The sequence below is a fragment of the Condylura cristata genome, unplaced genomic scaffold (genome assembly GCF_000260355.1).
Source record: "Condylura cristata isolate star-nosed mole 26May11 unplaced genomic scaffold, ConCri1.0 scaffold00001, whole genome shotgun sequence".
In the NCBI taxonomy this organism is placed as follows: domain Eukaryota; kingdom Metazoa; phylum Chordata; class Mammalia; order Eulipotyphla; family Talpidae; genus Condylura; species Condylura cristata.
This window is the reverse complement of record NW_004567102.1, coordinates 78,319,470-78,331,902: the sequence shown is the minus strand read 5'-3', so window position 1 is coordinate 78,331,902 and position 12,433 is coordinate 78,319,470. Positions and strand designations below refer to the sequence as shown.

The window sequence follows — 12,433 nt, the reverse complement described above, 5'->3', positions numbered from 1 at the left end:
GCAAATACCTAAAAGGAACTGAAATAAATAAAAAGGTCTTTATGTGCTCTTTTTCTTGTTTTAACCCATGAAAACTTAATGAGTAAGGGCAAAATATGCTTTTTCCTTCCCTACCCCTGCCCAACAAAATCATTCTTTAACTAGATGAAAATATCTACTAAAGTCTCCTCTCAGATCAGATCAAACATGCTCATACTGGTAGAATTTCAATTGCTTCCATAACAGACTAAAAAGCTTCTGCTTTAAACACCAAGTTATTTTTACTAAGCAGTAACTATACATCCTTGAAAATTCTTTATCAAAAGTATCACATAAGTAACATTGAGTTCAGTAATACTTTCAGTGATAGAAATAGGTATTTTTATCATAATTCATATTTAAAGAAGATAAAAGTTATGTTATATAGATCTTAATATATCACTCATCACTGATGCTAAATAGTGACACAAACATACAAAAAAAACTCAATTTTTTTTTCAATATATTTCCTATTAAAGGTACCAGGATAATAATAAGTCTAAACATGAATATAAAGTTATAAAAAAAAAAGTCTTAGCATTTTAAACACACAAAAAAAGCAATACAAACTGTAAATATAAGTAAAATCAACAGATTTATCTTCCTTTCATGGAAAATGCCCACCACTTGCTGTCATGACTTCTGTGAAAGTTTACTGAAAAGTTCCAAAGTGGTTTCCACCAATCCCACTTGGATATATTTAACCAAACCATTAGGGCTAAATAAGCATAGATAGTATAGATAATATATACAGTTTTCTGTCTTTCCTAAAGTACATGTCAATTCCTCAACTCAATATTTATATGCCAGTCTGTTTGGTACTAGACTTTTTTCAACTTGAGATAATCTAACAAATATTTTTGTCATTTTAACATTTATAGTGTTTGTGGGTGTATCTTTTTGTGGACCTAGAACAAAAAAATTTCCAGCATTTATTAAACAATTCAGTGAAGCAATATGAGTTCTTTGAAATAAAGATCAAAAGGAAATGGCAGAAATAAATTTCGTTGTTGATTCAGGATGGCAGAATATATATATATATATTAATTTTCCATTTCAAAAAGACTGTTGGTTTATTTATAAACAAATGGAAAGGACAAAGTATATTAACTACTTGGATTTCTTAAGGATTATTTTTGAATACAGTTTTAATTAGCAATACTGTTGAGATTACATACCTTGATTACAATAGTTAAAAGCTTCAAAAAGTTTATTATTTACTGCTTCGTGTTTTACTGAGTAAACACACTGACTTAGATAAAGGGCATATGGTCACTTTTATTTGGCCCTCTTCTTAGCATTTATAAGGGGGTTCATTTGAACATCCAGCCCACTTAAGTATACTTCTTCTTCAAATACTAAACATTGGTTTCCACTAGCTATATTGGTTTTATTAATGTATACTGTTAGTATTCATTTCTCATTGCATTGCAGAAAATATCTGCAGCTACCCATTAAATTACTAACTTTCTACAGCTTAAATAATCTGCTCCCTTTCTGGCTCTTCAGATTCACCTTGCACTCACCCCATCCATTTTTCTTAATTAACCTTAAGTTAGTAGAATTTTCTTGTGTTGATGAGGAATAATAAGTTATTCCTTTATTTTCTTATTAGAAAGCTAAAAGAACTGAAGTCAAAAAGTCATAATGTGCAAAATGTAACACAAGTGGCCTGACAGATAGCTAACAAAACTATTAGTAATTTTATTTAATAACTACTAACTAAATGGACAAATGTAAAAGTACAAATAAGCTATAATAACACAACATCTAAGGACAGCTTTTCATAATTTTATTCTAATTCTATTGTGATGTTTTTAGTTTTCAGCATGTCATGCTTCATGTTATTACTGTCTATTAAATTGTTTTATGCTTATGAATTATTTTTTGATAAAAATAGTTTTTATAATTTGCAAACAGATATAATTCTTTGGAGAATTCTTATATCTTTTAGGGTATTATTAAAAACTAAATCAAGAGTTATATTTGAAGATAAGAATTTGTAATTTATCAAGATTTCTGAGCTCACAATTTTTACTTTGCATTTCAAAATCAGTGAGAAACAAAGAAAGACCTAGTGTCACATCAATTCCAGCATGTTAAGGTACACTGTCTTTTCACGTGGACCAACGAGTGTAATATATTTGCAAATGTTGATCCGAAAATATTTTACTTCTATGTACTTTATACATTTATGCATTTAGGGTTAATTACAATTATCTACAATTACCTCATTTAGTTTATTCCAAAAATCTAAGTACATATACTTAATGAAAGTCTGGCTGAGGAAAAAAAGAAATATTAATTTATTTGGGCTGAATTTTGTTAAAATGTTTTTCATGGTCATTTAATTTAAAATAAAACATGTTCAAATTATTCAGTCTGGGTCACAGCCTTAAGATACTGAATAGCGCATTCATATGGTACTTAGGGAGGGTGAGATGATTAGCACAACACTGTAAATAAACAGTAGCAATAAGTGAAAGATGCTGTAATTCTAAATTCCTAGTTCAGAAGTAACTCTACTCCTGTGTGATGAAAAATATAATTACTTGCTCCTTATTATTCATTCACACTTTATTCTGCAAATGCTCAGATTTAAGTTGTTAATTAATTCTCATGGCTCTATGTTTTACTAGTTTAATGAGTGAATATATATATATATATACACATAGATACATGAAATTTACAAAACTCAGAAGATGTATTTAAAGAAATGATTAAATATAAATACTGTAGTATCAGAAAAATGTAATTTTCATAAGAAAAGCTTCTAAATCTAATAAAATGCTAAACTGAAAGGTGAGTGAATGAAAGTAAAATGCACTTCTCTAATATTAGCCATCCTTCATTGTTTTTGAAGTAACAAAACTGGTTATGGTATGATAAAAATCTAAGAACAGTGTTACTTCATGCCCAAAACAATCTTTACAGAAGAGAGCTAATGAAAAGTTCCCTCAGAATGACTTAGTAAATAGCTAAGATTATGATGTCAATCTTGTTAAAGATTAGTGAAGTTTCAAGCTAATAAAAAATGCTAATAAATTCAGCATCCTCTTTAAAGGAGTCTGAAAAGCCCTAAAACTTATGTTGTTCCAATCAACATTTACATAAGTCACATAAAGACCTATTTTTGGACAAAAAAGAGAACTGCTTTAATAAAGTTGTAAAATGACACCAGGTGTTACTTGGATCAAAAACAGAAAACAGAAAATTATAGATTAGAAAAACTAATCTATAATTATTCTCATTATCAATAATCACCACTCCATTATAAGTAAAAAAGATCTTTTGTAACATTTAAACAGATGTTATTTAGGATTGGAAGCCTATTTTCTGGATGATGCCAACCATGTCTAGAGCGAAGATAAGATTGTAGAGAATGAAACCATATGATCTAAAATTAAGGAGTAAAAAAATTAAGGAGTAAAATATATTTTCCATAAAAAGTTTAAATATTAGAAAGGTAAGTGAATACTTTAGGGCTCTTTAACAGACGACAATATAATCCGACATTTTTATCTAGCACAAATTTTATCTCTTTTCATTCAATGAGAATGCAATAAGAATACATGTATCACACAAAAGTCCTTGTAGAAAAAAAAAAGTTTCTTATGAATGTACTTTAAATGCTTATTTCTGGAAAGATACTTATATGCTATATACTAGCATGTAAATTGTAACTACTAATGTGATAAAAAATTACCAGAAGTAGGAGATTTGCAGCGATCTTCTGGGACAACAGTTCCTTCACTGATATCACACAAACCTGCTAAAAAACAAAACCAAAACCCAATCAAAACACACAGTAATATATAAGTGCAGTTTTTATCTTTTACTCAGAGTACACATTTAACTGGTGTCCATTTAAAAAAAAAAAAACAAAAAAAAATGTGCAAAATGATGTAAAAATAAACTTTGTAATAAAAAAAAAACCAAAAAAAAAAAAAAACCCAGCAGATAAATTCAACACTTGCTATAACATGAATACTCTGCTTATTAGTTTTAAGATAAGAACATCAGAATGTTTTTATATTAAAATATCTCAAACTAATGCAACATTTACTACTTAAAAAAAAAAAATTCCAAGGCAGGTAATTTGCTATCCTTCAAGAATATTAGGAAGAATGAAGGACTTTGTTAAAAGCTTGAGGGAGTGTGGTAGACTTCTTATTCAATTAATTATTAGATCTTCTCTTGAGAGAGAGTAGCTGTCAATAATTTGGTGATTTTTACTTCAAAGGACCCCAAAACTCAAACTGAAAGTGATTTACCCAAAGTATGTCTCAAATATCTACCTTAAATTTTGAATAATTAAGAAAACATTTTGTTTCTCCAAATTTGCAGTCTTTAGTGGACGATTTATCTTGTAGGGTTATATTTCTCATACACATTACCATTCCACTTTGTAAAAGAGCTCTAAAGAAATACTCTTCTCTCTCACACTCATACACTATATATAAATTGAATCTATTTTATAGGATGGCATAATTTCTTAAGACAAACTATAGCAAGACTGTAGACAAGAACTGAAAGTTATGACACATGAAAAAAATTACTATTAATTCTCTAAAAATTAAAAATAAAAAACTCCTTGATACTTTGGGCTGCCTGGTAGCAGACGAGGGACCACGCCTCTCTGCCTGAGAACAAGGCGCCGCACTAGCAGAGGTGTGCAGGCGACTGGTATCTGCTTCTCCAGGGCCGTGTCTCCACAGGGGCATTTCCAGAGGCCACTGAATATTTAACTAGGCTTCTAAGAAATTTTCTAATTTGAATTATATATTATTTGTCATCTCAATGGGTGGGAAGTGGAGTGAAAACCAATTATGTTTATTATTACTTTTTGGAAAACTTGCATCAAAGGTTCTTAAAAAAAAAAAAACACCCAAAACCTAGTTATTATCATTTTAAAGATGACTGATAAAATAAGAGGTTTGAGGGTAACCTCAGGGAAAATACTTGTTTATATGAAAAACAATGTTTACTAGAGACAACACTAAAATAGCCAATCTTTAAGGAGTAATGCTAATGTACTCCAGTATTACAATGAGGCTAGTACTGAATGAAAATAGCTAATACTGAAATTTTAAGCCATTGGAATTTTGTCATCTGCTAATAAACACTATAAAAATGTACTATGTAATATAATTCCCATCCTTAAAATAGCCTAGAAAGAAGGAAACATTTAGGACATATCAGTTACCTAGCAAATCATTCTAGAATTTGCATGTCAACTTCACCAATTTGTAAGATCTCTGAACTTCATAACCTGGGTACTCTTTATGTCTTAATTTTTGCTTGTTTTAACTTACTAACTTAATGGCTTAGATTCTAACTGTTAACCTTTCTCTATTAATTTTCACACTTTCCAAAGAGAAATATATTCTTATTGGAAAGTTGAAACACAAAGCTACTTAGTTCTACATTCTTTTTTTTTTTAACCACATTTTAAGTTATTCCCAAAATGTGATCTCAATCCTTACATAACTATCAGTACATATTCAATGTATGTAAACATTTTGCTATACTTCCCATTTTTTGGAAACTAGCCTTAATTTAACAAAGTGCAAAGTTCTTTTCTTTTTAAAGATTTATTTATTTAAGCATACAGAACTGGGGTACAGGCCAGAGGTGCAAGGGCAGTGAGAGGATTCATCGGAGACAGAGTGGGGAGCAGAACAGGCAGATCAATGAAAAGGGGAGCAGGAGGCAGGCCAGGAGAGGTCTGCTGTGCCCTGTGGGTCACTTCCCGGGCAGGGGGCATCAAACTCATACAAAGCGGCCACAGCCGCTGCATCCTAACCCGCTGTGCCCCAGGGAAGGCCAACTGTGGCTACATACAACACACACCCACACCCTAATATTTCAGATCTTTTCAAAATAAATGAGAAAAAAAGTGCTGTTTATAGATAAAATTAAACATGTTATGGCTTTATTGACATGTAATAAATAACTTACTTAAAAAAGATGAATGACATTTTCCCACAAATTCTGAATAAAAACTAGAAAGGCCGCACATGCAAGAAGTCACAATCAGTAGACCTTAGTGAAGCAGTGAAAACCAAAGACAGAAAAGGAAACAAAGATGCTAGAATGGCTTGACTGGGGCAACAGTTTCTGAAGATACCTATTACATGACAGAACGATCACACACAATAAGAAATGGAAACAAACTTGACCAGCAAGCCCAGGTGACAGTACGAGCCCCTCACTTTCTCCTCCTCTCTCATGAGTTATGATGCAAGTAAGATGAGCTAATCACATCCTCGGAACCAGTGGAAAGTGAACCTGGGAGAACTGCAGGAGGCGAAGGCCGGCACATCCAGTGCCCCCTGCACGCTGGCATTCTGTAAGCGGTTCCGCCTGCCCGCATCAGTGGGGGAGCACTCGTCACCATGCTCAGGGCCAGAGCCAGTGCATTTGCCATCTGTGCCAGGAAGGTTTTTTTTTTTTTTTCTTTTTTCATTATTATTACTTTTTATTCATTTTCTTTTTAAATGAGGAATACTTGTATCAATAGTCAACTATGCATGTGCTCTGTAGGCTATTAGTGTTAAAACTTAAAATGAAGATGAGTTACCTGACAAACACAGAGAACGGTATAGCCTGCTGGCACTGAATAAATGCTATCCTGAGGACACTGTATTTTCATAGAATTCAAATTCACATTTGTACCTATTTTTTTTTCCACAAAGGAAATGAGTCCTTTGAATTAAATAACTGCAACAATGAAATACTGTTCTCATACTATTAAATAATAAAGAGAGAAAACTTGGACATTAACTTTCATTTTGTAATCATGTCACAATTTTCCTGTTATAACTTCACTAAAGTTTGATATTGTGATTCCTTGCCACCATTACATAAAATCCTACAATATTAAAAGCAAAATAAAACACTAGTAATACAAGACAAAAACTCAGTCTCATGCTTTTTAGTCCACACAAGGAAATCAGACAAGCAATTTAACACCTGTAGTTATAGTTACAGAAGAAATTAAGCAGTTATAGAGATCCTGATACTCAGAGTAACCTTTCTTTTACCTCCTGAAGGTTGTCGAGATTTACGTGGAGACCGGGGCTCTCTCCGGTAAGGGTCATTGGAGCCATATAACTCAACAGTGCCCAGGTTGAGGAGGACAGCCTTCTGAAGGTAATCTACCAAAGCAATGCCATTACAGTTGCCAAAAACTACCCTGGGAGTAAGAGGAAAGCAAGTATTTCAGTACAAATGAATAGTGAAATGAAAATTTACTGTTGTCTGAAAGGCTAAAGCTGAAGCATGATGAGCCTTTGAAACAAAAGATCATCCGTGATGTAGAAATACACATTGCACATATCTTTTCATGGCAGAGTAGATATTCTGGTATAGTATTTATAGGTAAAGACAATAAATCATCATTATTTCGGAGCTGAAACTACCAATGATAAAGGTCCCTCACAATAGTGATGTGAAGTCTAGTTCTCTGCAGTGAGAGATTTCGAGTCTCCCAGGGGAAGACATTCCTTTCTCCTAAGGAAGTAGGGGGTTATACCTTGAGGGAAGTTTTAGTAGTCCCTCAGTTAGGAACAAAAGTAGAAAGCTTAAGTCTTGGAGGACTCACTTTTGCGTACTCAACAATGGATCAAGAACAACAAACCAAGCAACTATGAAAAATGAAATGTTATTCTTTAAAGATTTAAAGTCAAGGATTGAAAAACTAAAGGTTTAGAGGGATTACATAAATATGTAAAAGAAATAAAAGTTAAATGCTTTAGAATTGAAACAAAAAATTAAATGTGTTAGAAACTATAATTTATAATAAAAATTATGTTCTGTTAATAATGATATACTTAAAGGCCTAAACTGATAAATAAATCTGTAATACAGATTTTTATTACCTTTTACTTTATTAACTATTACTGTGTCTTTATAATTTATGCAATTGAGCTTAGGACAGAGGAAAAGAACAACTATATAACTGAAGCACAGCATTTAGAGAGTCAGCTTATAACAGTCTTCTGGGTTGATACTATTAACCCTGTATCATACTAACTATTAATAAGGAATTTATTACTGACTGTATAGCCAAGAGAGAATATACTGACTTTAAACCTTTATCTCTATCTTATTATTAAACAATTAATTGACTCTTAAGACATTTAACTATACATCAACAAACAGTATATATACTTATCCAGAGTAAATTATTCTCAACACAACTGTTCCAAACAAAATCTGAATTTGGTCTGAAATTAAAGTTATACATAGCTTTTTAAGTAATACTATAAGGATTACCCTTTCTATTTAAAAAAAATGAAACAAATATATGGAATACTATGAGTAACACATAAATTATACTTACAATCCATAGGAAGAATTGACTGCCAGGCTAGTTATCTGTTGTGGTGGCTCTCCGCCTACCCATACCAATTGAATAACTAGCTCTGTCTGATAACCTGGAGACTGCTTAAGTGGAGAATTTTTAACTCTGTAATAAAGGAAAACATGTTATCACTTAACCTTGTCAATTGCCTTATTAACCTATATAAAGTCATGCATAACTATATGAAAATAAATTTATATACATATATAATTAAGCTAGAAATACAAACTGTAAAAACCAGAGACCTATCTCCTATAAGCATTTAACCTAGCTGGGAGATAAAGTATATACATAAATAGCAGAAGTAAGAAGTAATATATGAGTTCCACAGAGAATGGGGGAATAGCAGGGGAACAGAGAAAGAAGTGACTGGAAAGACACTTAGTCAACTTAGTTTTTAAGAAGACTAGAAAGCGTGATGAGAAAAAGAATGAAGAGAAGTGGCAGCCAAAGAATGAAGAAGAGGGAAAAAAAATCAAGTTAGAGAAGTAGACTTAAAACTTAAGAATATGGTGATCAAGTTAATATTGCTCTAAAAAAATGAGTTTCATTTTATATGTTAACCACTTTTACCATAAAAAAGTGACTTTGAGTGGATAATAGTAATTTTTTTTTTTTTGCAAAGAATCTTTCCTCCATAATTGCTGAACAGTGCTAAAAAAAATACTGCTTTTGTAAAACATGCAAACAAAGTACGAAGAAACCCACACGGACAGACTAAAATTTAGGGTGACTGGTGTGTCTTCAAATGAACTACTCATGAACTGTTAAATGTATTCTCACACCTCACTTAAACTGAGCAAAACTTAAACAAGTTCTAAGCATGTTAGGGGAGTGAGGGAGGGTTTCATGAGAGACTTTCTAAGGCATCATCACTTCAGTACAATACTTGCAACACTACTATCAGTAAACGTCAAGAGGATCTGAAATACTACTTAGTTTTTAAGAGTGAGCAATTTGTGTATGGGTGTGTGAGACTACTTTTACTATTAACAAGTAAGCCACTGTGTCTTGTAGGTGAGAAACTTTTTGATTACACAGACTCTCCAAAAACTGGCACGTCTAAACCATATATGAAGCCTGGTTACTCCATCAATTCTTGAGGCGTCTGCCCTAGGGTGACGGTCTGAGGGAGGCCAGCAGGAGACTCCTCAATGTCAAGCTTGTGGTACGAACCCAAACCATCATTTTGTTGGTACCGCTGGTGAGGGCCTAACACCTGAGCCTTGGCTGACACATTTGCTAGACTAATTGCCGGCAGGGAGAGAGTCAGCATGCCGTCCGCGTGCAGGGCGACCGTGAGTCAGAGGGTGTTTCCATGCGAGCGGAGGTCCGGCCACGTCTGCCTGTGCGGCGCCTGCAGGGCGACACACTCAGCAGTGTGCTCTGCTTGGACAAGAGCTGACAGTATTTTCTCAAGGAAGTGCCTGCTCCTCAGGGGCAGCCCTCCATCTAGAGGCACAAATAAAGACAAAGCAACATTTCCTCTTCACTCGGAGACAGCCCGTGTTGGCTAAGGCGGAAGGCTGTGCCGCTTTGCGTCACCCTCCCTCTGGCATATTTAATGTACATTTACGATTTGCCTCTCAAAAGGAGAAATAGGTATTTAGGGATAACTGCAGAAGGTCATTTATGAGCATTCTGAAAGCTTAAGTGACAAAGAACACAAAACTTATGCTATTCTTATTTTTGTCATTGTGAAAAAAAAAATTCTTAAGCAAAAATAAGTCAGCTAAATCTGCTACAATACCCAGTTGGTTAAAAAATATAGAAATCAGATTAAAAAAAAAAAAAAGACTATGTTATTTTTTAAAAATAAAACATGGGGAATGGTGGGTGTTATATTTTATGTCTACAATGGTTACATACACGTTATTTTAATATTTTTAACATATGTAAATTAATTTGTACTTTTTTTAAGCTAAGGAGTTAACAAACCTTTATGGAAATCTCTGTAATTTGTATTAGTGTATTTTGAATGACAAAATATTTGGTGACTTCATGGTTTCAAAAATGTGTATAGGTGTTTAGACAAATACTTTGCAAAAGTACAATTAAAATAATTAAAAACATGTTACTTGTAAAAGGAGTAATACAACAGCAGCTTAAAAAATGTCTTTGAAATAATTATGTATAAAGGGATTTTGTAGGAAAGATAAAATGTCAGTATTATTTGTCTTAACATCAATTCGGCTTATTCCTGACTTTTAAAAAAACTGGGTTTTGGGGCTGTGAATTAAAACACTGTGAAGGTAATAAATAACTGCATTTACCTGAACACTATTCAGAGGGGGGAAAAAGTGAGGTGTAATTCACACGGTCTGTGATTTTTAAAAAGTGACTAGGAATGTGTGGATTTTAGACAAAAATCTGAAAGACCTGTTACCAAAATAAACTTCAGTGACAAACTGTACTTTAAACACATATAAACTTACATTTCACAAAAATCTGACAAATACACATGAAAATCAGGAGAAAAAGCATTGGATATTCTGCAACTTTCTCTAAAGTAGTACTGAATAAGTGACAACAGTGAGACATGTAACATTTTTATTTCGAAGCCGCAGTCTTGCTAGATGTGTGCGGAATCGGAGGAGCAGAGTGTGGCGGAGCTGTATGTACAAAGCAGAGAGGCAGAGGCAGACAGGTGGGAGTGGGCAGGGCTCAAGGCCTTCCGAGCAATGCAACTGTTTAAACTCAAGGGCGGTGTTTCCTTAGATCAAATCACAGTTTCTTGCCCTTAGCGCCATAGACATTAAGGGCTCTGCTGCGGAATGCTGCCCTGAGCAGTGCCAGACCTCTAACCCCTCCCTGGCCCACACGCCAGAAGCCCAGATGGGACACTAGTGTAAAATGTCTACAGACACTGAAATTTTAAAAATCTCACAATTTTAAATTTACACAAAAATATAAAGATGATTTTTATCATGCAATGTCTTAAATGATTGTGATATTAAAAAATGGCCGGCTGGGTCCTCCCTGGTGGCGCAGCGGGTTAAAGCACGGCACTAAGAAGCTAAAGTCACTTCCACATGAGTTCGATCCCCGCCTGCCCCGGAGGTGACCACATGGTGTGGCAGACCTCTCCTGACCCGCCCGCTGCTCCCCTCAGCAGTGTACTTCGTCGATCTGCCTGTTCTGCTCCCCACTCTGTCTCCGGTGAATCCTCTCACCCTCCGCATCTCTGGCCTGTACCCCAGTTTCATATGAATAAATAAATAAATCTTAAAAAAAAAAAAAATGGCCTGCTGGCCCTCCCTGGTGGCACAACAGGCTAAAGAGCAGCACTACAAGGCTAGCTGCAGCCGCCGCAACATAAGTTTGATGCCCAGCTCTGGAGCTGACCCACATGGCGTGGCAGACCTCTCCTGACCCGCCCGCTGCTCCCCTCAGCAGTGGACTTTCTCAGTTGGCCTGTCCAGCTCCCCACTCGGTCTCTGATGAAGCTTCTCACCACCCCTGCACCTCTGGCCGGTACCCCAGTTCTGTATGCAAAAAAGGTCTGTTTTATCTTTGAAGTAAATGCATTTTTGACTAGACAAACATTTTCCATAGCAATTGTTAAGCTATTTACCATTAGAAGTGATTTTTTAGTTGACCTAAAGCAAGAGAGTATTAGAACTCTACTGCTGTAACAAGTGGAAGTTCTCTTACCACTTTCCTCCCTTCCTATTGTACCTACTATGGTCTGACATTTGCCCTCCAATGTTCTTCTCAAACTCTGACATTTTCAGCAACAGCTTTTCAGCTGACATCGCTATAAATCGTTTACCTTTAACTAGTCTTTATGAAAAGTTTTAGCAAGTTTAAGTCTTTATTCACAGATATTTTATTTCTCTGCCATAAATAAAGTTTATAACCTTACTATTTGATAAAACAAAATGGACATTAAAAAGGAAAAATAAACCTTATTCTATATAAAAGCAAGATGTATTAAAATTAGGATGCTGGCAGTGGTGCTGGGAAAACTGGGTAGCTACATGCAAAAAAATGAAACTGGATCATTGCCTCACTCCAGTCACAAAAATCAACTCGAAGTGGATTAAA

General features: G+C 34.2%; 1 protein-coding gene across 2 annotated transcripts in view; it reads right to left on the bottom strand.

The window, feature by feature from the left end:
- Positions 1-12,433, bottom strand: part of STXBP5 (syntaxin binding protein 5 (tomosyn)) — a 130,718-nt gene that overhangs the window by 34,067 nt on the left and 84,218 nt on the right. For both annotated transcript variants that reach the window (XM_004673922.1, XM_004673921.2), the window contains exons 17-19: positions 8,366-8,491; positions 7,065-7,216; positions 3,725-3,790 (exon numbers count right to left, since the gene is read on the bottom strand). In XM_004673922.1, the coding sequence (XP_004673979.1) occupies positions 3,725-3,790; positions 7,065-7,216; positions 8,366-8,491 (344 nt within the window). The remainder of the gene's footprint in view (positions 1-3,724; positions 3,791-7,064; positions 7,217-8,365; positions 8,492-12,433) is intronic.